At 36.7% G+C, this 25,483-nt stretch overlaps 1 protein-coding gene across 1 annotated transcript; it reads left to right on the top strand.

Annotated features, from left to right (window-relative positions):
- Positions 1-22,802, top strand: nrtn (neurturin; the record flags this gene model as incomplete). The annotated part of the gene is made up of 4 exons (XM_079856458.1): positions 1-21; positions 668-716; positions 19,261-19,534; positions 22,375-22,802. The coding sequence occupies exons 3-4, from the start codon at positions 19,288-19,290 to the stop codon at positions 22,800-22,802; spliced, it is 675 nt and encodes a 224-aa protein (XP_079712584.1). The 5' UTR covers positions 1-21; positions 668-716; positions 19,261-19,287.
- Between the last annotated feature and the right edge of the window lie 2,681 nt (positions 22,803-25,483).

The raw sequence follows: 25,483 nt of genomic DNA, 5'->3' as shown, positions 1-25,483 counted from the left end.
AACAGCTGCTTTTGTAAACAGGTGAACGAGTGCTTCCCAATTCTTCAAATATATATATATATATATATGTGTGTATTTTTTATGAGTACTAGTTTGCAGGTGTTTTGAGTGACAGATGGTTGGCATATCCTTGAATTACTGGTTTTTGTGTGGAAGTGTAATGTTGGCTTGGAGAGCAGCTAATGGGTTTCTATTTGCAGCGCTCATTATTTGAGGCTGGTTACTCATCACAGTACAGATTGGGAGGACATTCTTCCATATTTACTTCTTTTTTTCCTCCCAATTTATGCAAATAAGAAAGTCGAAAATAACAACTCATAATTTTTACAGGACATTGGCTTACATATTGACCAAAACACCGTTCATGAGTTGCACTCTTGTTTAAGGCTGGTTACACCACAGATTGTGAAGACATTTTCTTCCTTTTTCCCATTTTGGCAAAAAGGTTTAATAGCTTAAAGCAGCATGAGGATATTCAGATATTTTTTACACTCTCGACATCCCTGGATTTCTAGAGGATCCTGTAACTGAGGAATGCAGTGCGTATCCTGGACGAGCTCACAAATTTTCATAAACACTGCGCAGGATTCATCCATGTTACATAAAGAGAGAAACTAAAACACTCTTCTAAAGAGCTGGAATATTGATCAATGCCATTTTTACACAGAGGTCAGCTGAACAGGCACGCTGTGGAGTCTGGATAAGCCGGGCAGACGGTAAGAACTCATCCTGTTCAGCTTAACTACAGCTTAAGAACTGAGGTTTTCTCAAACACTCAAATTATGGACAAGCAACTTAAATGCAATGAAAAATGACAACACGTATTAGTCTGAGGTGTGTGCGACAATTTGATTAGTACAATTAATTATTTGGAAAAACATAACACACAAAACCATAATCGCTGTGAGTAGACAGCACAGAATACAACCTCACTTTATATCAGGTTTCTTTAACTATAATGTACTTACATAAAAAAAAATAAGTACAGTGTACTGTGTTCATTTTGTGTTGCAAAAAAATTTACCACTTTATTTTACAGTCCAATTTTATGTACTTATTATTATAACTACAATAACTGGGTAATAACTAGGTTCTAACCCTGAACCTACCCATAAACCTAACTGTAACCAATGTTGTTACCTTATATTACCCAGCACTTTCTTATAAGTTCACTGTAAGTACATGTACTGTAAAATAAAGTGCAACCAAAATCACTTGTGCTTCTAATGAGGTGGATACGGGTAAGGTTAGTGACAGGTTTGGTGGTATGGGTAGGTTTAAAGGGTAAAGAAGGATCAATGGTGTAATTATAGATGCAATAACAGAAATTAATTCCAGATGTAATTGCATCCTCGTATTTTTTAATGTACACCATTGGTGCATTGTATCAAATGATTGATTTAAATGTTAGTGAATAGTAGTTAAAGACACCTAATATAAAGTGGGATGCAAAATACATATGGATTTGGATGGAGTGCAATTTGATGGAATTGAACCCGGGGGTCTCAAAATGGTTTTCAAAAGTTTAATCTTTTAAGTTTGGATGTTTAACTTGTCAGACCATCTTTAAAAAAAGAAGTGCTCATGGTGTGAGAAACTGAAAATAAAAGACACACACCAACAATTAAAAAAATAAAAATGCAATTGCAAAATAAATCACTTTGGACTGTACAACAGTGATAAGCTTATGTTTAATGATATAAAGACAAACAGTATATTGACTTATATATTGATTATATATTATTAAATGATAATTTTCATAATGCATTTTCAGTAACACTTTACAATAAGGTCTCATTTGATAACATTAGTTAATGCATTAACTAACATGAACTAAAAACGAGCAATATATATATATTAACCTTTGCTAATGTTAGTTAATAAAAATGTTCATGTTAGTTCACCATGCATTAACTACATAAAAACAACTTTTGACCTTAAAAATGTATCAGTAAACGTTGAGATTAACATTAACTAAGATTAATAAATGCTGTAGAAGTATTGTTCATTATTAGTCCATGTCAACTAATGTAGTTAACTAGTTAATGCTTTACTCATCTGACACAATGATGCCTTTAAAGTATCTCTATAAATGTTTCAAATTTATCAGTCTCTATTGTGCCTCTTCAGATATCAGAGAAGTGAGGTTTACCAGCACAGCTTTCACTAGCTGGCTTTCATTACATCAGCACTATAATCAGAATGGAAAAATATGAAGCAGAAGCAGCTCATCTGACCCATCTCTCAGATGCAATTTACACTTGGCATTAAGATTTGTCTCAAGGGATTATATCAGTGCCATATTTCTCCCAAATGTACTATAATTTTAATCTCAATCTCACAACAGTCATTTTAGGCAAGTGTTCCTGCTTGTACTGCACGTTGAAATCAGGCATACTGTAGAAGTATTGTGTGCATATGTATGTGTTTTTACAATTGTTTCGATCAGACTGTAATTCATTTTTAAAGTCCAATTTTTTACAGTCTATGGTTTAAACCCGGCAAAGCTTAAACCTTTGTTTTAGGTAACTGGTTGATACACCTGTCCTTAGTGTAGTTTGAAAGCATTCAGACACATAAGCATTCACACCACAACTGAAAGGGGTTTCAGACACCTCCAGATGGGGTTGAAGTGGACAAATGTGAAATCTGCCTATGCCGCATTGAGCAGCTAGTTCCCTTTTTAAAGAGCTTGAGGAAAGATGCGATTTCCAGTCTACCAGCTGCTGCTAATTGGCTGTGAACTTTTTATGTGCTTTGTTAAGATCTGATGTCTCGATTTCATTGTATCCACAGTGGTTACAGCTCTCTGGTTCTGTTCAGTTAACGTTCAAGTTTTATTTCTCAATCTCCAACCACACAATTCCTTGTATTCTGCCATTTTCATAACCCAAGAGAAGCTGGCATAACATTTGTAAATATTTGCAAAGAATAACTTGCGTTGTGCATGCCTCATTTTGGTCACTGTGACAAAACAGGTTTTTTTTATCCTATAACAACATTCCTTTCCAAAAATGTTGTCTTGACCCCAAACCTATCCCTACCCGTAACTTATCCCTAAAATCAGAGGGAAATGATCGATGAATAACACTGATGTAAGCAGGTTGTAAACCTAAACTTGACATAAACTGTAAACTTGTCCCTCAAATCTGATTGGTTGATTGGTATGTTGCTCCAGATGTTGATCCAGGAACATGTGGTACTTGGTGAAATCACGTTCACCGCCTCATATCATATGTGTAAACTTGCCAAACTTGCACTCAAAAATCGGTTGTGACTGATGAAAAAAAGCAAAATGATATCTTTTTTATAGAATGCAATTGTCACTCTCGAAACTAACCGAACTGTGTATATATATATATATATATATAAAAAAAAAAACCGACTTATAGTTATATAGTTTGCATAGTTTTTTTAGTGAACCATGTAATGTGTGTGGGCTCCTGTGGTTTGAATTCAGGACCCATTCCATTAATAGTTCACAGAAAAGCCCAATTGAGTCATTCAGTACCTCAACACATCTTATCCATAACTACCGTTATCACTATCTGGATAAAACAACATCTGCCCAGAGATGAAATTGTACAGTGTTCTGCATTGACGTCCCCTTAGGACAGACACTTCTTCAGAGTTAATCTTCAAACTCAGATTCCATGTCTTTTGTGTGTAACAGTGTGCTTTTACATGTAATGCCAATACTTCACTCTACTAACTTCAGTTCAATGGCAAATGGCCATTTGTACAATCAATGAGAGTGAATTTAATGGCCATATGATCAATGAGAGTCAGCATTAATCCTGAATCAGAGTGATGGTGTTTTGATATAAGGCACATTTCAAATGGGCAGCCTGACATTAGCACAACCTATTAGATAAATGGGTGTTTTTATCTAATCAAATATCAGTTGTTTGTTATTTTGAAATTTTATAATAAAATACTACATTATATCACTTAAGTTTAAATGAATGAAAAATGTACATTTTACATCAAATTTTAAATGAAATTCAATGATTTTAATATGTATTGATATTCTTTTATATTAAACCCAAATAATTTATAGTACCCACTTACAGGGAAGTCTGCTTTTAATCAGTTGATTTGTGGACAGGGTGTGTTAAGGTCCGTCAACAGTTTTTAGAGTCTCCACGTCTTCAGGATGTTTAAAAGCCTCTTAAACTCCCCTTGGGAGCTTCTGAGATTCATTGTGTTAAAGAGTGCAGTATGAAACATCTTATTCATGCATGTCTCATGAATGTTTCATGCATTTGCAATTCATAAACACAAAGCTCTTATGTTACACTCCCATCCCTAACTGCAAAAATAAGCAATGTCCTGAAATCGAGCCATTCATAATATAGCTGATAAACATCAGGGTGGTTATGTTTAATTTAAGAGGCGTTTGTTCATTTTCTATGAGTTTTATTCTGCTGTTTAGCGTGTAGTGAACACGGCCACTAAACACAAGCCCAGAGCTGTGAGGTAACCTGAAACAGTTCTGCCCGTCAGAAGTAACAGAAGAAGAAGACAAGCCAAGAGAAGCAGAGTGATTGATTTTGTCCTGCTTTTAGCACCTCGACTTCCTCTGACTCTGCAGATAAAGAGAAACGTCCACTCTTTGTACAGTCATTTGAGTTGGATCTCACTGCATGATCACCTTGCATTGCTTGGGATGGAGGCAGAGCTTTATCAGTCAGAATAGCAGATCTCTCAAACATTGCACTAGAGAACATATTCATCCAAATAGAAGAAAGTATTTCCAATGACACCAAAATCCGAGCGTTGTGGCTTTAAAGGGGTGGTTGATTATTATTTCACTTTTTTAACTTGAGTTAGAGTGTAATGTTGCTGTTTGAGCATAAACAACATCTGCAAAGTTACGACGCTCAAAGTTCAAAGCAAAGGGAGATATTTTATTTTACAGAAATCGCTTTTCAAAGACTAACGGCTGGTAATGACTACAATGAGCTTCTTCACAGTTAGTGACACCACTAACCCTAACATTTACATAAACCCCGCTCCCGGGAACACAGTTATCATGACAGAATATGCTAACCAATGACTTGAAGATAGTTAACTCCATGTCGTCAACTAACCATTCAGAAATGTCCTGTTGCTTCTACATGTTGTCACTTCTTCAGGAGTCTCTCCATCTTCATCCAACTTTGGTTTAAACATAAAAGGCTAAACGTTGTTGAAATTTTCAGTGCGTGTCTGTGTGAGGTAATCGAAGATGCTAACACTGGAGCACTTGAAGCTCCGCCCTCTGTGCCGGGAGCAGCAGCAGGTTATTTGCATTTAAAGGGACACACACAGCGTTTTTGCTCACCCTCAAAAAGTGACCATTTTAACATGCTATAAAAAAGGATCTGTGGGGTATTTTGACATCAGAGGCTTATTTTACATCTTGTGAAAAGAGCATTATAGGACCCCTTTAAGTCCATGTATATTCACTTTGAAGTCATCTATATTGCTAGTGCACTCCTAAAAGCTAAACCTTAAGAAAGGTTGCGTAAAAACGACAATCTTTGACCTCTAAAAAAACTGATCAAAAATATTGATGACTCATGCTGCACTAGTCAGATTTCTGTCCAATCAAATCCTCAAATGAGAATCTCTTGCCGCATAATACTGCCTGCAACCACCTAGTAAGTCGCTCACGGCTATGATGTAACTAAACCTTATTGGCTAATTAAAAACAAGGGGACTGGACATTCAATATCCCACCCATTTCCTATTGAAACCTCCAATCTAGGTTCATGGGTAGAGTGACCATACGTCCTGTTTAACCAGGACATGTCTGGCCAGGATTTCGAGATCGCCCAAAATGCCCGGGATTCGGCTTTTGCTTTCTACAGTCACCATTCATTATGTTTACATTATTACATTATTTGACACTGACATGTACGTGCCAGCTTTGCAGGTCATGCATTCTGCTTCACACGGATCCCGATCGAGACGAAAACACAGGAATTTTCTTAACAATGCACACATCAACCGATCACTTGTTTAGCGTTCATGTAAACACTACATTCAGATTCACCAATCGGAATTAATTCAGTCCTACTGAATCAAAAGGTGTGCATGTAAACAAAATGAATGGCGACGAGAAAGCAAAAGCCGTATCCCGGATATTTTGGGCGATCTCGAAATCCCGGCCGGACATGTCCTGGAATATGGTCACCCTATTCATGGGACTCATATCAAGTGCAATGCTGTACCGGGTGATCTACTAAGCAAGTTCACTGTCACAAAGCCATGGCTTTTGATTATGTGACGCAAACGTGAAAAATTACAAATCATGTGAAGTTTACAGATCATGTGCTATGACAAATATTTTGAAATCATAGCATAATTCTGTGCAAGGAATCGTGTGAAAATAAGTTCTCATTAATTAATCGATAACTTGCTCCTATCATCATAATTTGTATGAAAAGGAATAAAAGTTGTTGGTGTAGCAACATGATGACATATTATATCACTCTTCCCAAGGTTGCTGTAGGGGGACTGTGTTTAAAAATAGTGTACTGTAAGTTACTTTAGATAGAAAGCATCTTTGGGCGCTGTGTTTAAAGTAATGCTGAGGTTCATGCCCTCTGCTTATGGGTAAAGTAGTAAATGTAGTTCACATCTCTGCTGCTGCTCAACTGGGAGGTATTAGCATTAATACCTGCCTGAGCTGATTCAACTTGTTTTGTTTTTATAAAACTTGCTTTAAAATATTTCCTAAGCTTAAAACAGAAGGAGTGTGCTGCAACTATTCAGTACAAGAGTCCAACTGGAGGGTTTGCAAAGCAGCCAAACAGTCCAACTGGATAGCCTGTTTTTTTTTGTTTGTTTTTTTTCTGTTTTGATCTTGAAGTTTCTTACATGTTTGAATTAGGATGTAAATCTTTGATTTTAATGGTTTGTTATTGAAATCCATGTATGAACAGTTCAAATAAAAAAATAAAAATAAAAATAAAACGGTAATAACTATAGAATCAGTTTATGTTCTAGCTTATAAGTAGGTAAACCATAATCAGTGTTGTGACAGTAGCTACAACTAAAAGTATTAACAGTTGGTAATTCAAATAAAGCCGAAATTTAAGCATTTAAGGTAGTACCACAATTATGTCAGTTTCATGGCAGTTGCACATCATAGAAAAACAGTTGCTTTAAAGGTGCATAAAGTTTTTTGGTTTGTATTTTGCTGGCTCAAGGTTTGGCCTGTTAGAATTAGCAGTTAGAGGAGGCGCTATAAATACCCCCTTATAAAAAATCTTTCTCAATTGATATAGATTCAAAAGTAGCCATCTATTCTGGAAAAAAAAAAAAACATTTTGCTAATATTTCATTACAGTATATGTTTTCCAATGTCCGAATGAGGGCCAACCCACCCAAGCAGATACAAATAATCTCTCTCTCTCTCTCTCTCTCTCTCTCTCTCTCTCTCTCTCTCTATATATATATATATATATATATATATATATATATAATTTATTTCATTGTGTTTCATTGAAGACATTGAAGCTCGAGGAACACACAGTATAGAAGATCTGAGTGTTGACTGTCTATAGATGACAGACAGAGTCAGAATATCAAAACACGTGATATTCGATTTACGTTATTTCTATTTTCTCTGAAGCCTGAGAAACTTATTTTTGGAAAGGTTGCTCTTGGGATGCTATTGTAGCCATCTTGTAATTTTTGAGTGCCCACTTGACTAGACAATTTACTTTTTGAATGTTCCGTAAACACAGATCTGCTCAAGTCCACTTCCCTTGAAAAGAATACACATTTAGAACAATCGTCTGTTTCCTAATAAGGAGACAGTGTGCTTAATAGTGTGATTTGTGTAGGGTGTATCCTGGCTGGAGACTATGTCTGATGTCTGAGAAGAAAACAAAGAGGCAGTTTTTCTAAATTTCATTTGAGAGTTATTGTTATGTTTTGTTTACACAAGACTGATAGAATACTCTGTCTTTCATTTAGTCAGTGAGTGTTTCTCTGTCCCTGCTGTGAGCAGCCTCATGAACCAGCATCCATTGAAGAATAATCGAAATGAATCTCTGCGATTTACTTAAACAGTAAAAGAGTTACACTTCATTTAAAGGTGATCTTGTTGGAATGTAATTATGCATTTACGTTACAGATGAACTTACTATAGGATTAGGGGTTGGTTTAGGGTTATTTGCATGTAAATATGCATAATGTATAGTTATTACCATAGAAACTACATGTAACGTGTTACAAGGACACTGTAAAATAAAGTGTTACCCAGTCCTTTCGCGTTTATGTACTTACTGTAGTAATTGCAATAACTGGGCAATAATAGGTACTCTGAAACTACTCTTAATCCAAATCTTAACCCATATTACTTGTACTCTCTTGGATAAGTACACTGTAAGGGCATTACTGTAAATGTCACAGTCATGTATAGTTTCTGTCTTGTTTAGTTTAGTTGACTTTGGCTCAAAATTGTTCCACATTGCCCCATACCCTCGTTAACTATTCTCTACATTAGTCCACTAAAAGAGTGAATGAAAACAAGTGAGTGAATTCGGACACTGAGTTCGCTGGAAGGGTTGCCACAGTTTGTGCTTGCTGTTTAATAATCATTTGAAACTTAGCAAACTGGCAGCTCCAGTAGTAATGAAAAGATTTATCTTCAACTCTGTCATGGAAACCATGCATAAACCTTAATTAAACAATTTAATAATCAATTAAAAAGGAATTTATACTAGGGCTGTCAAACGATTAATCGCGATTAATCGCATCCAAAATAAAAGTTTGTGTTTACATAATTTATGTCTGTGTACGGAGTATAATTATTTTCTATATATAAATACACACACATGCATATATATATTTAAGAAAATGTGTTATTTATATATAAATTATATATAATATAAATATATATACACAGTATATACATGCAAATATTTCTTAAATATATACATGCATGTGTGTGTATTTATATATAGAAAATAATTATACACCACACACACACATGTATTATGTAAAAACACATTTTTATTTTGGATGCGATTAATCGCGATTAATCGTTTGACAGCCCTAATTTATACCTGTATGATATTACGCTGTAGCCACATCGGACAAACGGCCAAATTAATTTGGCGTGCGTCTTTTAGTGCATTATGGGTATTCTCTAGCAGTTGAGCGTACATCGATCGTACACTCATTATTGCGGTGCATTGTGGGAATGAATGAGTGCACTCAATAACTCACAATAACACTCACTATGGTTTTGGACACCACTACAAATGGCTGTTCTCTCAAATAGTGCTTTATTTAAGGGTATAGGGGGCAATTTTGGACACAGCCTTAGTTTTCATTGTCACCATTTGCTAGTTCTAGTCATTTATTCGTTGTCATGGTTTCGAATTAGTCCACACCTGTTCCCTGTTCTGTTGATTACCTTCCTCTGTGTATTTAAGCCTTCTGTTTTTCTCTGTTCTTTGTCAACATTACATTGGTTGTATGTTAGTTTTGTTCTCAGTGTTTATTTAAAGTCTTGGTTAATATAATTCATTTTGAGTCACGCATGTCTCTTCTTGGATTATCTACATGACATGGAGATACAAGGTTTTCTACCCGACAGCCATGATATATAATACCACTTAAAAAATTTGGGGTCAATAAGATGGATGGATTTTTTTGGAAAGAAATTAATTTTATGCAGAAAGTATGTATTACATTACTCAAAAGTGACCGTAAATATTGGTATTTTGTTACAAAAGATTTCTATTTCTATTTCTGTTCTTTTGAACTTAGTCAAATAATCCTTAAAAAATAATGTATCATGGTTTCCACAGAAATATTAAGCTGCACAACTGTTTTCAACATAGATAATAAAAATGTTTACTTGTGCAGCAAATCAGCATATTAGAATGATTTCTGAAGGATCATGTGACATTGAAAACTGGAGTAATGATGCTGAAAATTCAGCTTTGATCACAGGAATAAATTACATTTTAAAATATATTCAAATAGAAAACAGTTGATTTAAATAAATAATATTTCTCTAAATTACTGGTTTTCCAAAAAATTGTAGACTTCTTTCAAAAACATAAAACTAAATCTCACGACCCCTGTGACGTGATTGAAAGTGTACTCCAGACAGGAGAGCTGATGTCAAAGCCGAGATGAACAGAGGTTATGAATCATCATTACTCACATTCAAATTCATCTTTACACACGCAAACACAAACTAGTAGCCTATACTTTTGTTATGAAGACCTCCCATTAACTTCAATTGTTCTTAAATTAAGTTAATTATAATCACTATAGACTACTATCTTTATATGGCAGAAATAGTAAGAGTATATGTTATTATGCTATTTTGTTTGTTGACTTTTTTATTCTGACATCAGCATCTGTAGACCAATGGGAATTAAAGAGAGGCCGTCCCCTGTACTTTTGGAAATCCAGTACACTGTTTGATATTAGACTGACCCGTCTCTTTCGACAGCTCAAAACAACAGTTAAAAGTGTTTGCATTCATACTAGACATTTTTTGTACCTGCATTCACAAAATTTGATTTTACGCCAAACAACTAAACTCTACCCCTGTATTTTACAGTATACTAGACTAGGGGTGGGCGATATAGCCTCAAAATTATATCACGATATTTCAAGAATATTTGCGATAATGATATTTATGACGATATAAAAAAAAATTTAGACAATTTTTTTTATTACATTTATCTCACCTAAATGTTTGCTCACTCATTGTGTTTTTACAATTGGGTAATTTTGTATTTCAGAGTTTACACAACACAAGGAAGCTTGATTTCAATCTTTGAATTAAATTGAAAAAAGTAGCAAAACATATATACAAAATAATAAAGATACAAATAAAGTGAAACGTTTTTGGGTAGGTCTAACACTATTCAGAAATACTACATAAACTGAATAAGGTAATCAAATGTAAAATAACACTAGTCCTGACTAAATTAAATTAAAGGCTATTGATTCTGATTCCTTACAATGAAAGCTATCTTTTGTTGTTTTGACGACAACATTAATGACAGACACATATGGCTGCTGTCACTTTTAGAGCTAGTGCCCGGATCCATTACTGTTATACTGTCTGTCACACTGTCACGCACGTTTTATGGTTATTTCAGACATAACCGACTGTTTACGAATATACTAACCATGACCGGAATTTTTACACAATTTTGCGTGTTTTTTCCCCCGTTAAAGCAATATAATCCGCGAAATAGAACTTTTGTTACTCGCGAGCTGTTTGTGAGGCGGCTTTACTGTATGCACGCAGAGTAAACATCTCTCAGAGAGCGCGCGAGAGTCCTGAATAGTTTAAAATCGCAAATGTTTAAACTGATAAGACTTAAAAAGAAGTGAAAATGATAAACTTTAGTTACGATGCAAGTGACAAAAGACAATTCCGTCATGTCCTGACTGCTAAACACAAGAGTGTGGTATCGACGCTTGACTTGTGCAACCCATTTTGAAAGCGAGAGAGAGAGAAGACGCGGCACCGCTGAAAACTCACGCGGTTAGTAAAATCAATATTTGCGGGGGAATATCCCGCATTATAAGTGGTAGACCTGCGGGAATTATTAAAATACTATTGAAGTAGCTCCTTTTTAGGTACTAAATCGTCATTGGAGGCTGACTTGCTGCTCTCGCGCTCAGACAGGTGGTGTTATTGTGCGTGCTAAGGAACGTAATGCGCCATACGTCATTGCGTCGCTATATCAGTGATATCGCGATATGACACTTTTTTATCATGTAAAAATTTATACCGGTATTATCGTGGACGGTATGATATGGCACACCCCTATACTAGACCTTATTTAGTCCCATTTTCTGGACATTTTTCACACATAAGGATTGAAACAAGTACACATTTACCTACACACAAATGATTGGAATTCAAACAGGCTCTTTATTTACGTTCTGGCATGTTTGCTGTTACTACCATATGATATTTTCACGTATAAACAGTAAAGCTTTGGCAGGAAAATCATGGCACATCCACACAAAACTTTGTCATGTACCGCTCCATATCTTTCTCTTTCCATGTTCTTCTGGACCAGAACCAGAGTCTAGTATTGCCCAGTGCACTCTAATAACGTCTGGTGAAGTGTTTGAGAGCGTGTGGTCTGGTTTAGTTCTTAGTCTCTGGAAGACAGGCCGAGACATTTCCTGATTTCAGCTGCTGAATTGTTTGGTACCTCCTAGCTGCTTTTTTTCAGTCTTACAGAATCTTACGGGAATGGGATCAATAACTATAATTCCTATAAGAATTTTGTGTTTTAAAGGCAAGCAAAGGCACATCCATTGGCACAAACTCTTACAAGCATATGGAATTAATATTCTGTGTCTTGTTATGTGACAAGCAAAAGAAACATCTGTATATTTATGGTGTGACACATTTATAACAGAAAGAAAGACGTTTCAACATCTCTATTTAATAAGAAGAAAACAAATTAAATAGTGTACCTACACATTACTTTGTGTTAATGGAATCGGGCTAATATTTTAAGTAGGTGAATAACACTATCAAAAAAGTACTAAAAAGGACCAAACTACCTTGGTTTTTGTGGACATGAACCATAGCAAAACCATGTTGTTGTTGTTGTTTACAGAGAGCTTACCATCGTATTTGATGACACTAAAATAAGGTTGTAAAAAAAATATATATATGTGTGTGTGTGTGTGTGTGTGTGTGTGTGTGTGTGTGTGTGTGTGTGTGTGTGTGTGTGTGTGTGTGTGTGTGTGTGTGTGTGTTACAGTATTGTGTATACAATATCATAAATTATTCAACCCCCATTGCAAATCAGGTTTAGTGGCAAAATTTACAGACTTACAGCTGTCTGCAATGAACCAATCAAACAAAAGTTATTGAAATAGCTCAACACAACAAATGTTTCAAGTGGTTTGGCTAGGTTTGTTGAGTGTCACGTTTGACTGCACGTTAGAAATATGGCTAAGACAAAAGAATGGTCCAAAAAGTTAAGAGAAGATATCATCACCCTTCACAAACAAGGAACGGGATACAAAAAGTTGGTGAAGGCACTAAATGTAGAGACACCGTTGGAAACGGTTCGCAAGTTCAAAGTTTAAGGAACAGTGGTGGTTACACTACCTAGATGGGGCAAAAAAAAGGAAAACAAAGGAAGCTGTCAACAGCTGCAACCAAGAACACTCTGCCTACAGTTAATCATGATGGTGCTCAGTGATGCTCTGGGGCTGCTTTACATCCTCTGGCACTGGAAACCTGCAGCGTGTGGAAGGAAAGATGGATTCATTATCAGGAAATCATAGGAGAAAACGTCATGTCATCAGTGAGGAAGCTGAAGCTGGGGCGTCATTGGACCTTCCAACAAGGCTTGGTTGCAGAAGAGGTCCTTCTACAGTGGCTATCACAGTCACCTGACTTGAACCCCATAGAAAATCTCTGGTGGGATTTGAAGAAGACGGTTGCAGCATGCAAACCCTAGAATATTACTAAACTGGAGGCCATTGCTCATGAGGAATGGGCTAAGTACAAAAGACGCTTGCCATGAAGGGGTTGAATAATTTTGAGATTGCAGAAGTCATTAAAAGTTGAAATTTCAGTTGAATTTGGGGAAACCACTTGAGACGTTTGATGTGTTGAGCTATTTCAATTACTTTTGTTTGATTTGTTCATTGCAAACAGCTGAAAGTCTGTAAAGTTTGCCAAGAAACCTGATTTGCAATGGGGGTTGAATAATTTCGATTACAACTATATACAGTTGTGGTCAGAATTATTGGCACCACTGGTAAATATGATCAAAAATGGCTGTACAAATAAATCTGCATTGTTTATCCTTTTGATCTTTCATTAAAAAAATGAGCAAAAATCTAACCTTTCATTGAAGTAAAAGAATTGAAAGTGGGGGGTAAATCACATCATGAAATAAATGCATTTCTCCAAAACACGTTATATATATAATTTGAGGTAATAATTTGAATAATTAAAGGTGAACTAAGTAACTTTTTTACCTTAACCAAACAGCTTCGGAGTCATTGGAATAGTTATATGACTTTTTTCGGGTTGAAAGGTTGGTCGTCTCGTACCCCCCAAGCGCCTGTGAGCCGAAAAACCACCCTTGCAACTTTGGGCCGGCGGGCCACCGGCCTCAGCGTCAAGAAGTATCGTGTGATATCAGGTCTCGCGATGTAACGAATTGCAAAAAAATCTGCTAAAATTCTGTCATTATTGCGCTCCCTCACGCTGTTCGAACCCGAATGAAGAAGACGTTTTAAAGAATGTCCCATCTGCTTTGATGTCATTGATCTATAGCCTCTGGTATCTGAGAGTCGCCAACAAGTTTTTCGACAGTGTTGTCAAATATCTATTCCGAAGCTGTAAGGGGAGCTCTATAGAGAAACCTGCGAGCAAAAAGCGAGAATACAGCGAAGAAATTCCCAAAACTGCATAGCCCTGCATTAAGTATTTTTAACTTTAGTCACCATATGTAAGTAAACTTGGTTGAACTTTTTATTTTATTGCCGAGGCAAATCATTTTCAAAGAGTTGGAGCAAGCAATTTTTTCTCTCTTTTTTTCCAATAGATCAGACAAAATATTTTTGTGATGTCATCATTTGAAATTATTCTGTACACTCGAAAAATAGTTTGTACAATGAACTTAACTTAAGAGCAACTATTTTACGCCTGTACAATAACAAATAATGTTTTGTTGAACCCACTTAATAGATTTAAGTTATTTAGCGAAAAGCTTGTTAGCATGCTAAAAACAATCATGTTTATCATAATTATTATTATTATTATTATTATTATATGTAGCATGTGATAAGCAAGTAAGAAGAAACTAGTCTCATACTGGCATAAGCTTAGTAATTGCTAATTGTGTGAAGCAAGCAATACAGATCTTGGTTGTCATGTAGCCTCCCACACACACGCCTGGGCGTTGGGTGGACTGTATAAACATGATGGTTATTGTAGTTTTAGACTATAAATGTGAGCATGCATTTGTTCAGCTCACTTGCACAAAAACAGATGCGGTATTCCTCAAAATGAATAAAAACAGCCAAATGCAATCTTAGAATACTACGCAAACCTGCAATAATTAAATAGCACAAATATACTTTATGTATTTAATCTCACTGTATTAAGCAATGTCTTTGCTGCTGACCTTCGATGATTCAATTCAACCATAGCAATAAGCCAAAATGACTAGATAAACATCACACTTTTTTCCTATTCTTCAGTAATCCAGAACAGCAGCACATCTGAAAGGTTTGTTTGAGCTGTGCCCTCTACTGTACATGAATGAATTTGCTTTTCCTTTTGCATTTGCACTTTTGGTTTGAAAGGGCCTTTACATTTGCCAAAAATACAACTTTTTTTGTTATTAAAAAAAAGAAACAAGCAAGCCCAGCCCAGATGAGAAAAAGTAACTCAAAAGTTACTAATACATTACTTATGATAAAAAAGTAACTAAGTAACATGATTTTACTTTTTTTTACTTTTTAGACAGTAACACAATATTGTAACGCATTACTTTTAAAAGTAACTTTCCCCAACACTGGGTATTACCGTCTGATACTGATCACCATATCTTGGTATCGCCACTTATTCTAGTCCTGTAACAATAAGCCCTCTGATCCTAAAAACATCTCACTCAGAAATATGACAGATATGTGTCTAACAGAGCAAAAATGGAAAATAAATATGTATGTGGATGTAGGGAAATCACTGAAGAAAACCTACTGATGTACTTCTCTTGTGTTTGTTGTGATGTTGCCAAAGGAGAAGCTTGTGATCAGAGTAACACTACGGCCCAGGAGTAAACGCAATCTGTTTTGCTTGGAACTCACCATTTTATCCCCATCTGATAAATTGAAAAAGTAAAACAATACACAAGAGCGCATCGGCAGCATGTGGCAGTTTTTGTGTGTTCTGGATACAGACGATTTGGGCCACATGAAAACGATGGACAATCCACACCTGTGTGCGCTCCGAGACCTGCGACCGGAATGAGATCAACAGAGGAGCAGAAAAGTTACGAATGGCAAAACCACTTGTGCAAACATCTGTGAATGAAATCTTTGGAATAACAACTTGGTTTGCACGAGGCTGCTCATATGTAGCTGAAAGATTTAGAATACACAATCTAAGATGTTTTAATTTGGTTTGGCGTTTGTTAGAGCAGCAGTTCTGTAATTGTTGGACTGCTGTCCTTGAACCATTTTTTGAGAATAACAATAGTGTCAAACATCAATGTCAATCATCAGTGCAGCCAAAAAAAGATGAATATGTGATTATTAATGTGGTTATTTGAACAATAAATGGAATTTAAGAAACATAATCCACCCAAGTATGAGAATTAAGGGTAACACTTTAGAATACTGTTCCTTCATTAATTAATAATTACACAGGAACAAATGAGTAACGAATTATTAACATTCTAGTAACTACTATTAACTAACAAGAAACTCTGATTAACAAATTAGTAATAGCGCTCAGATGAATGTAGTAGTTCATTATTAGCTAATCAATAACTACTATTTTTTTCATACCTCCCAGAGAACTACTATCTACAGGTTCATAATTAACATGAATAATGCATAATTTATAATAAAAGGTAATGGTAACCCACTAGTAATGACTCAAGTATTACTACATCATTCTAAAGGAACTACTAATTATTTGGATCAGTATTCTAAAGTGAAAAACATGATAACTACCTAATATTGACTGAAGTCATTGTAAGCTTTTGAGATTTTTGTAAGATTTTGAATAGCAATTCCTTCCAATGGATTTGGTAACACTTTAGTCATTACTAGTGTGTTCCCATGATCTTCACTTTAGAATTTTGATCCAAATAATTAGTAGTTCCTTTAGAAAGATGTAGTAACACTTGATTCATTACTATCCAAAACCTTACAAAAGCCTTAAAAGCTTACAATGACTTCAGTCAATATTAGGTTGTTATCATGTTTTTCACTTTAGAATACTGATCCAAATTATTATTAGTTCCTTTAGAAGGATGTAGTAACACTTGATTCATTACTAATGGGCTACCATTACCTTATATTAAACATTGTGCATTATAAATATTTATTAACCTGTATATAGTAGTTCTTATAGTCTTCAGTGAGGTATGAAAAATAGTAGTTATTGATTAGCTAATAGTGAACTACCACATCCGACTGAGCGCTATTACTTACTAATTCGTTAATCAGAGTTTCTTGTTAGTTAATAGAAGTTACTAGAGTGTTACTAATGCATTACTCATTTGTTCCTGTGTAGTTATTCATTAATGAAGGAACAGTATTCTAAAGTGTTACCGAATTAAGCTTCATTGTTTTCCCCAAATGTGTCAACACATTGTATTTTCAGTGTTGCCACAAGGGGCACCATAGTGGGCAGTTAGCACATTATGGGCCCTATTTTAACGATCTAAGGACATGTCCGAATCCACTTTTTCTAGTTTAACGACGGGAAAAATGGTCAGCGCGCGTGGCGCATGGTCTAAAAGGGTTGTCCTTATTCTCTTAATAAGTAATGGGTGTGTTTTGGGCGTAACGTGCAATAAACCAGTCAGAGTGTAATTTCCCATTCCCTTTAAAAGCTTTTCCAATTCCCTTCTTTGCGCTCGCGCAACATTCAACATACATGGCGGAATTTGCAATCGGAAAGACTGAACGCTTCTCTAGCGAGGAAACGGATCTGCCATCTACGGGACAAGCCGGATTCCATGTACACAATATTAATCTTTTACATTGTAATCATTTTATTTTAAATATTTGGCTAGTTTGTGTGCTGCTGCGCGTGTGCCCCCAATAGCACCCCTGTGTGTGTAATAAGCAGAGTGTACGCGCATTGTGAGCCCGCCTATAGGCGCATATTACTAATGCGCTCTTTAAATAACAAAAAAAATACTGCACCACTGACTTTAGACCAGGTTTGTGTTGGTCAATGGTGCAGTCTATTTCAGTTGCCTCAAAATAGCAACGCGCCAACACACCTCGTTTTCAGACCAACACGCCCATAGGCAAACAGAGGGGCGCAAATGCATTTGCTATTTAACCACGAGGCGCAGGATGTGAAAATGATAACTGCGTCGGGCTGAAACTAGCAAAAAAAGCCCCAAACTCATGCTTGTCACACTTTCTGTGGTAAGCAAATACACACGAAGATGAATATTCTTTGAAAATACGCAGGAGATCGTTGGAGATTAACAGGAATAATAAATAAGCAAAAACCACATACTAAACAAGGTTGAGAACCGACAAGAAACAACTGAAATCCATAGCAATATACACAAGAGGAGAGCAAAGGCAACTTAACTAGACACAGGTGACACTAATCAATAACTAAGGCAACTAACAAGGGTAAATCAAGCGTTAGACAGAAAGCAAACACAAGCAACAGAAACACAAGAATGAAATGATAACTGATACGTTTACACGACAACAATGTACTAAAAATGTAAAAGATTTTCCTTTGCGTTTTTCACGTAGAGATGACAACGTTGTCAAAGCAATCCCCATCCACTTGGATGCGCGAAAATTATTAAAAACACTGAAGCTATTATGCTGCCAGGCCAGTAGTTGGTAATGTCACTTTTGTAAAGAAACACTTTTGACGTAATTACTTCAAGACTGCTAAAAAAGTATATTCTATATAGTATGAATGTGTGTGGTATGAATGTAATCTGGACATACTACATTCGCCATGTTGTCATTATCATGTGACCTACTGCACCAGCGTCAGTAACGTTGCTTCACTGACATTCATAAATCCTCTTCCGTGGCCTCATGTGTAAGTAAAGTGTCCATTGTGTTCACACTTCAGAATCTCACCGGAAGAAGTAGGTCATCCGGGTACTTTTTGCCTACACTTTTATGAGTACTGTGAATTCGGACATACTTCTTTTGTCTCATCCTGTTTTTCGCCAGTTATATAGTAGGGAAGTATGCGATTTCGAATGCAGCCATTGACTTCCCGGTTTAACATTAGTTAAACTATTAACATGTTTAGCTGGCCAGGGGGTTAGGATTTTGCTGGTTAGCTTTAACAGTTAGCTTCTGCTAGTGAATCTTTATTAGACCATTATGGGGATAAAAAACATCTTTCTCCAATGATGACCATACAGTATTCGCGTATAATCTGACAAAAAGAAAAAGATGTCTAATGTTTCTGATGTGTGATGACAAAATCTCTAAATAGAACAACAAAAAATAAAACAGTGTTTGTTTTCCATTTTGAGTGATGGATGTTTGGTTGTTTTGCAGGGGCCCAATGCTTCTCCTCATTCTAAGATGAAGTTATGGAAGTTTGCTGCCATCGGCCTGATTCTCTGTGGTGCTGCACTCCCCCTGCTTGTCATTAAAACCACTTCCTCTTCCAGAGCCCCGCCCCCTCCTCCCCACCGCAGAGCTTCATCCTCATCGTTTTCACCACCATCATCTTCATTACACACCAGCAATCCGTCACCTTCCATTGGGGTTGGTGGCCGGCAACGGAGGGTCAGATCAGCTGACGGAGGAAACTCTTTCGTCTCAGAATGTAAGATCATATGCCTTTATGTTCTCATTTTATAGCGCAACTTATATCTTTGTTTAAATCAGATTGCATTTAGCATGCAGGCCACCCAGAAATCTTTATAGCAGATAAGACTCACTTCACACAAGGTGGAAAAATAATCACGATAAGCAGAATTTCATGTGAATTTAACCATCAGTCTGATAATCAGAACATTCCCTGCAGTTCAAAATCACTGTGGTCACCAAACAAAATACAAACAAACAAAAAAAGGTTTCTCAACATGATCTCATGAGTTTTTATCTGTATTTCAGATACAATGTGGTTCTACTATGCATTTTTTTTTACTTAAGTTTACACAGACACTAAAATGTAAATATATTATATACATCATCTAAAAGATAAATATTATGTATGAACAACTTAGTTTACAGACATACAAATGTTCACAAATCTATGACTATTTAATTGGTTGATTATATTGTATTTATGAGCAATGCGATTGTTTTCAGCCAAATGTATTTGTTTATTTTAATTTGAAATTATATCATTTCATTCTGCTGCCAGCACATTTCAAAAGATTAAATCATGTTAAACAAGACCACGCTTCCAAATTCCAAAATGAATACAATTTCTGTAATCGTTTAACCATTACTTATGTAATATTTATTATATCTGCCATAGGCAGTTTTCAGAAAATGCTCTAAATGAAAAAATGACCATGTGTACTAATATTTTGGGAAAAGGGCTGGATTTAATAATAGGAAATGAATTATGTATATAATTGTTTATTGTAACAAATTATTGTCACTGTACATTTTTCTGCTTGTTTTTTATTTTATTTTATATTTTTGATAAGATTTTAGATTTGTTTAGATTTTGGATTTGGGAAAAGAGTTGAGGGATCTAAAATATATCAATAACTTGTTAAAATCAGTAGAAAATCAGCAAGATTCGTTTCTCTCTTTTGTTGAAGATTAAGAGATTGAAAATCCAAGCCAATCTAAAAGCCAAACCACTTTCATTGGTGCCTAAAACGCAGGGTTGGCGCAAACTAAACTGAAACATACCTGGCAATCCACCTAAACCAGCTTCATGGTATAGGCCCAAAGCTGTGTTTCCCCCTGTCTGCCATTTGCTGGCTAAACAGATAGCTCCGCCCCCAGACTCACGCTATTGGTTGAGACAGTAGTCGAAATGCTCAAACAGCAAGGCTGTTTGAAAAGGTGCCTTCACTCCATGTCGAAATTACCGTAATGTTTCTGAACTGTAAAAAGTCTTTACATGTTTGTAGAAATTGTAATTGTACAATGTGTAAACTCATTATTTTCTGAGAGCTACAACTTGTACCTCGTGGGCGCTGTACCCACTGCAGATTTAAGGTGTGTTTGACTTGAAGTGGCGCTGTGCAGACCGATCAGTGTATGACATCAAATTAACGCTATAACGATTTGAAAGCACACAGAGTTTTAAATACGGTGATTACGACATGGCGTAAATGCAGCATAAGTAGATCGTAGAACCAATGCCACCAATGGTCTCTAAAATCAACTTAGTTCTCAGTGATTTTGGGAAACACAGCCCAGATTGTTTTAATCAGCCTATTGTCTTATAATTGGCACTGAAAGTGATACACTTGATGTTTCATCTGTCTGAAACTCCAAAAAGTTAGTTACATACAATTTTACATTAGCCAGGGATTACATTTTCTCTTTAATGGAAGGAATGACAATTTATGTAAACATCCACCCCAATACATGTAAGGCTCTGTTTACACCTGGTATTAAGATGCGTTTTGGTTGATCGGCACAAGTAGATGAGGGAGACACATTCCCGTTTACACCTGGTGTTTTAATCCGTCTCTTTTGTCCACTTTCAACCACTTCTGTACTGATTTCTTCGACGGGAGGGTCTATGGGTGGGAAAATGTGTGTGTTTTTTCAGATCTTTCAATCTAATAGACGAAAAAAGCTTGTGCCATTTAGATATGAACATGCCCGGAGACTACGGAAAAAGCAGCAGCTTTCATTTCTGCTCTGACAGCCTCAAGACCACGCCGAAAGCGGTGAGTGTGTGTCAGGAATGGTGAGAGAACAAACCCATTTGTTTTTCATCTTCAAACCAGACTTGGGTCTTCAGCCAACAATGTTTAAATCCCATCTGGCTTGCGCACTTCCCATAATGTTTACGCGTTCGTCAGTAGGCGGAGAGCAGACGGTCTTTTGTGGCTGTTCAAACACATATGACCACATGAGCTCCTACACTACGAAAGTAATACGGTCAGATGCGTTTTCGACTACCTCTGGGACTAGTTTACTCATTTCCAGGAGATGGCACAACACCCTCCTAACATTCACGTAAGCCACCTAACATGGGTTCGAATTCATTCAATAGTATTTGTGCACAGAAAGTGAAAGTGATGTGTAGTTGAGTGCGATGAAAAAAGAGGCGAGGGTCTCCACAAAATCCGAATGCGAGTGGTCACAGAAGACGCATCTGAAACACGTGATAACACCAGGTGAAACGGTAATGCATCTTAATACCAGGTGGAAACAGACTTTCTCTCTCGCTCGCTCGATATCCGGGATATTATATATAATTTGTGGGTGTCAGGGAGCTCGACATGCAGGAGACTCACGGACCTTCCGGGAGAGGTGGGATGTCTGACACATTCAAGGGGTTGAAAAACAAAATATGTTCAGCTTGCATTTGTTAATTACTATTTCAGCTGTAAAGTTTAGGTTAAAGCTTATGTCAATGTCTTCCCTCATAGACTTCCATGAAAACTGCATAATATAATTGAAACAGTGCTAATGTTTTTATTATGCTAAATGCTAAAAATAAATGAACCCTTTTTTTCTCAGTCATGGAGATGTTCCAGAGCTTTACAGAGGGCGAGCTGAAGCAGGTCATTGGGACACTGGTGGAAAGGAAAGCCCGTAGAGATGCCCAGCAGAGCAAAAGGACTAAACGGGCTAAAAAGCGAGCGAAACCCTGCTCGCTGCGGGAGGTGGAGGTGACGGTCAGTCAGCTGGGGTTAGGCTACGTCAGTGACGAGACTATAGTCTTCCATTACTGCAGCGGGAAGTGCACCACTAGCCGCAAAAACTATGACCTGACGCTGGCGTTCATGAAGCGCTCGCGGCTGCTCACAAAGGACCAGAAGGACAAGGCTCGTCACAGCCCCTGCTGTCGGCCCACCGCGTACGAGGAGGACATCTCCTTCCTCGATAACTTCAATCGATACCACACAATCCGAGAGTTTTCGGCCCAAGCATGTGGATGCGTCTGACTTTGAGGGTCAAAACTCATCTGAGTCCTCAAAACATTTAGGAACCATCAAATGTTTTAATCAATCAAGACAAATTGAAATGAAAAATATAGACCTCGAATTCTGAGAAGAACATCTTGGTCTTGGGCTAAAAGCATACAAGAGCATAAGTCTTGCATTGCCTTTACGGAAAATACTTGGCTGACAGATTCTCCTCAGAAACTTCTGCCAGTCCTGATGAGGAGAAACAGAAAACGTATCATGCAAACAGTAATTATTCCCATGTTAAGTCATTGCTAATGAGATGCTGCTGTATGTCTTGTTTATATTGCCTTCGTGGGTCTATTTCAAATAGCTTGAAATGATGGGTGAAGGTTGAGCTCAGAGTTGAAATGCAGAACACCTCTAGAAAATGAATTCAGGGCTTCGGTAAACAAAGCAAAATACACAAAGGCACACCCAATGCTGAACATAACTTCCTCATTGTGCTGAAAAAGGAAAGGACCTGACATGTAAATGATCGCAGCAATTCTGAAAGGTCTCTAGTATTTCAAAGTCAAAACATTCCCAACATCAACTTCAAACTAACATATTAATTATACTAAACATCTACCTCAGCTTTGATATAGTCAACATGGCTCTGTAAAAGAAAATTGGGAATCATGCACTTAACAACTGAGGAACGTACACTATACCAGACTTTCAAATCCTTCCAACACTACAAACTCAAGGAGACAATATCCCTGCAATTCCCTAATATATAACAAGTTTAAAACAGTAGGAGCAGTATGTCCAGTGTTCCCAGATCGGGTAGACGATTTCCAACCCAAAAGCTCTCAAAAACACGGCCAAAACAGAGTTAGATATATTTATAAAGAGCCTTTGAGTCATCTCCCACCACAGGTGTAATCCACGTTTTGAGAGTTGGGTCATTCTCCCACTCTTTACTACAGATACAACTTACTGTAAATTTATGCCACTTTGGCATAGCGATCCCTTAAATATACAGCTACAAGTTATTGCACTAAATACCCGTCATGAATGATCACGTCTCCCTGCTAATCGCTGATTGGCTAAAAGTGCGTACTCGTCGGCGACGTCAACAACAACGGCAGCCGACTCTGCAGTGGGAGTGTATGCGTTCAGTAACGACATGACTGATTTTATGGAGTACATGCACACTTGAGCTTTGTTTATTAACCAATTAGACTACAAAATTTTGAAAACCTCAAAATTGACCCCAAACCAGCCCAAATTTTGTCTACACAGCTCTCATTGCTTCCCGCCATTTCAGGAATCCCTCCAGAAACAGTTGCAGATACCAAAGGTTCCTCTCATTGTCAAAGGGTTTTTATTCCTTCGGATTCTTGTAAGTGTATTGGAGTCGAAGGTAACCTCTCAGCAGCAATCTGTGTGTTCTCAGAGCGCTGACAGGAAATCTGCGCCTGAGGTCTTCCCTTAGTTAACCTGACCAAATCCACTTAGTTTGTGTAAATCCTATAACACATGAGTCTAATCCACTTAGCTCCTGTCAAGCCTTGGCCAAAAATACTGAGAACTAAAGTGGGAAGAACAATACCTGCAAAAGCATCAAATGAGCCTAAATAAAAGCGTGTCATGATTTTAGCCCTGAACTCCACCGAAATAATCTCCTGTAATCAGGCATTAAAGCACAGATATTAGTTAAACCAACTCCTCGTTTCGACTTTCCGTAGTCAATCATGTTTGCATTGGCATAAAAATAATACTACACTTAGTGGATTACAGCTGCAATAAGACACTTATGTACACATGATGTCAACAGATTGCAGATGTGCAATCGCATGCAACAGTCACCGTAACATTTTTTCGGAGACTAGGAAAAGAATTGGCGTATAAATGAAGTCGCTCACATTTACGATGAATCTAAATGAGAGCTGAAGTGGTTGTCTTGTGCTCAGGAAGCAAATGAGTGTCCCTTTAAGCCACATGTAAGTCTGATGAGTTCATTAGAGCACTGATATAATTACAGGAGAGGAGTTAAGCCCTAGCGCGCCCGGCCTTAAAACTCAACCAACCATGTGCTTACAGAGGTCTACAGACTTTGTGCTGCTGTAACAAACATTAATAGAAATTGTTTTTTATTTTGTATATATTTTGTTTTTACATTTGAACAGATATATATATATATATATACAACCAAATTGAAGATTTATGCAATACACTTGTGTAGTAATGTGCATGTATATGGTTGTAAGAATCTTTTAGCATGCAGAACTAGAAAAAAATTGTTATGAAACCGAATCTGATTTGATTTCACCTCAGAATATCCTGTATTCCACGTTCATAATCAAATACCCTATGCATTCGGAAACTTTTATTTAATGTTTAAGCAATATCATGCATGAGTGCTATATTGAATATTAACATGGTTTCTAGTATGATGATATTGCTTTTATGCAATAAAGTTAACGAGATAGTTCACCCAAAAATGAAACCAATAATGTATTCACCCATATGTCGTTCCAAACATGTATACCTTTTTTCTTCTTCTGTGGAACACATGAGAAGATATTTTGAAGCATGTTGGTAACCAAACAGTTTTGGTGACCATTGACTTCCATTGTCTATCCAAAAAAAATATAATAATAATAATAATCCTTTATGAGGCCAAAATGGTCCTTTTGAGTGAACTATCCCTTTAACTGATATTTCATGCAAGC

Source organism: Squalius cephalus (genome assembly GCF_949319135.1).
Source record: "Squalius cephalus genome assembly, chromosome: 22".
NCBI classification, from domain to species: domain Eukaryota; kingdom Metazoa; phylum Chordata; class Actinopteri; order Cypriniformes; family Leuciscidae; genus Squalius; species Squalius cephalus.
This window is presented reverse-complemented; position numbering and strand designations above follow the sequence as displayed.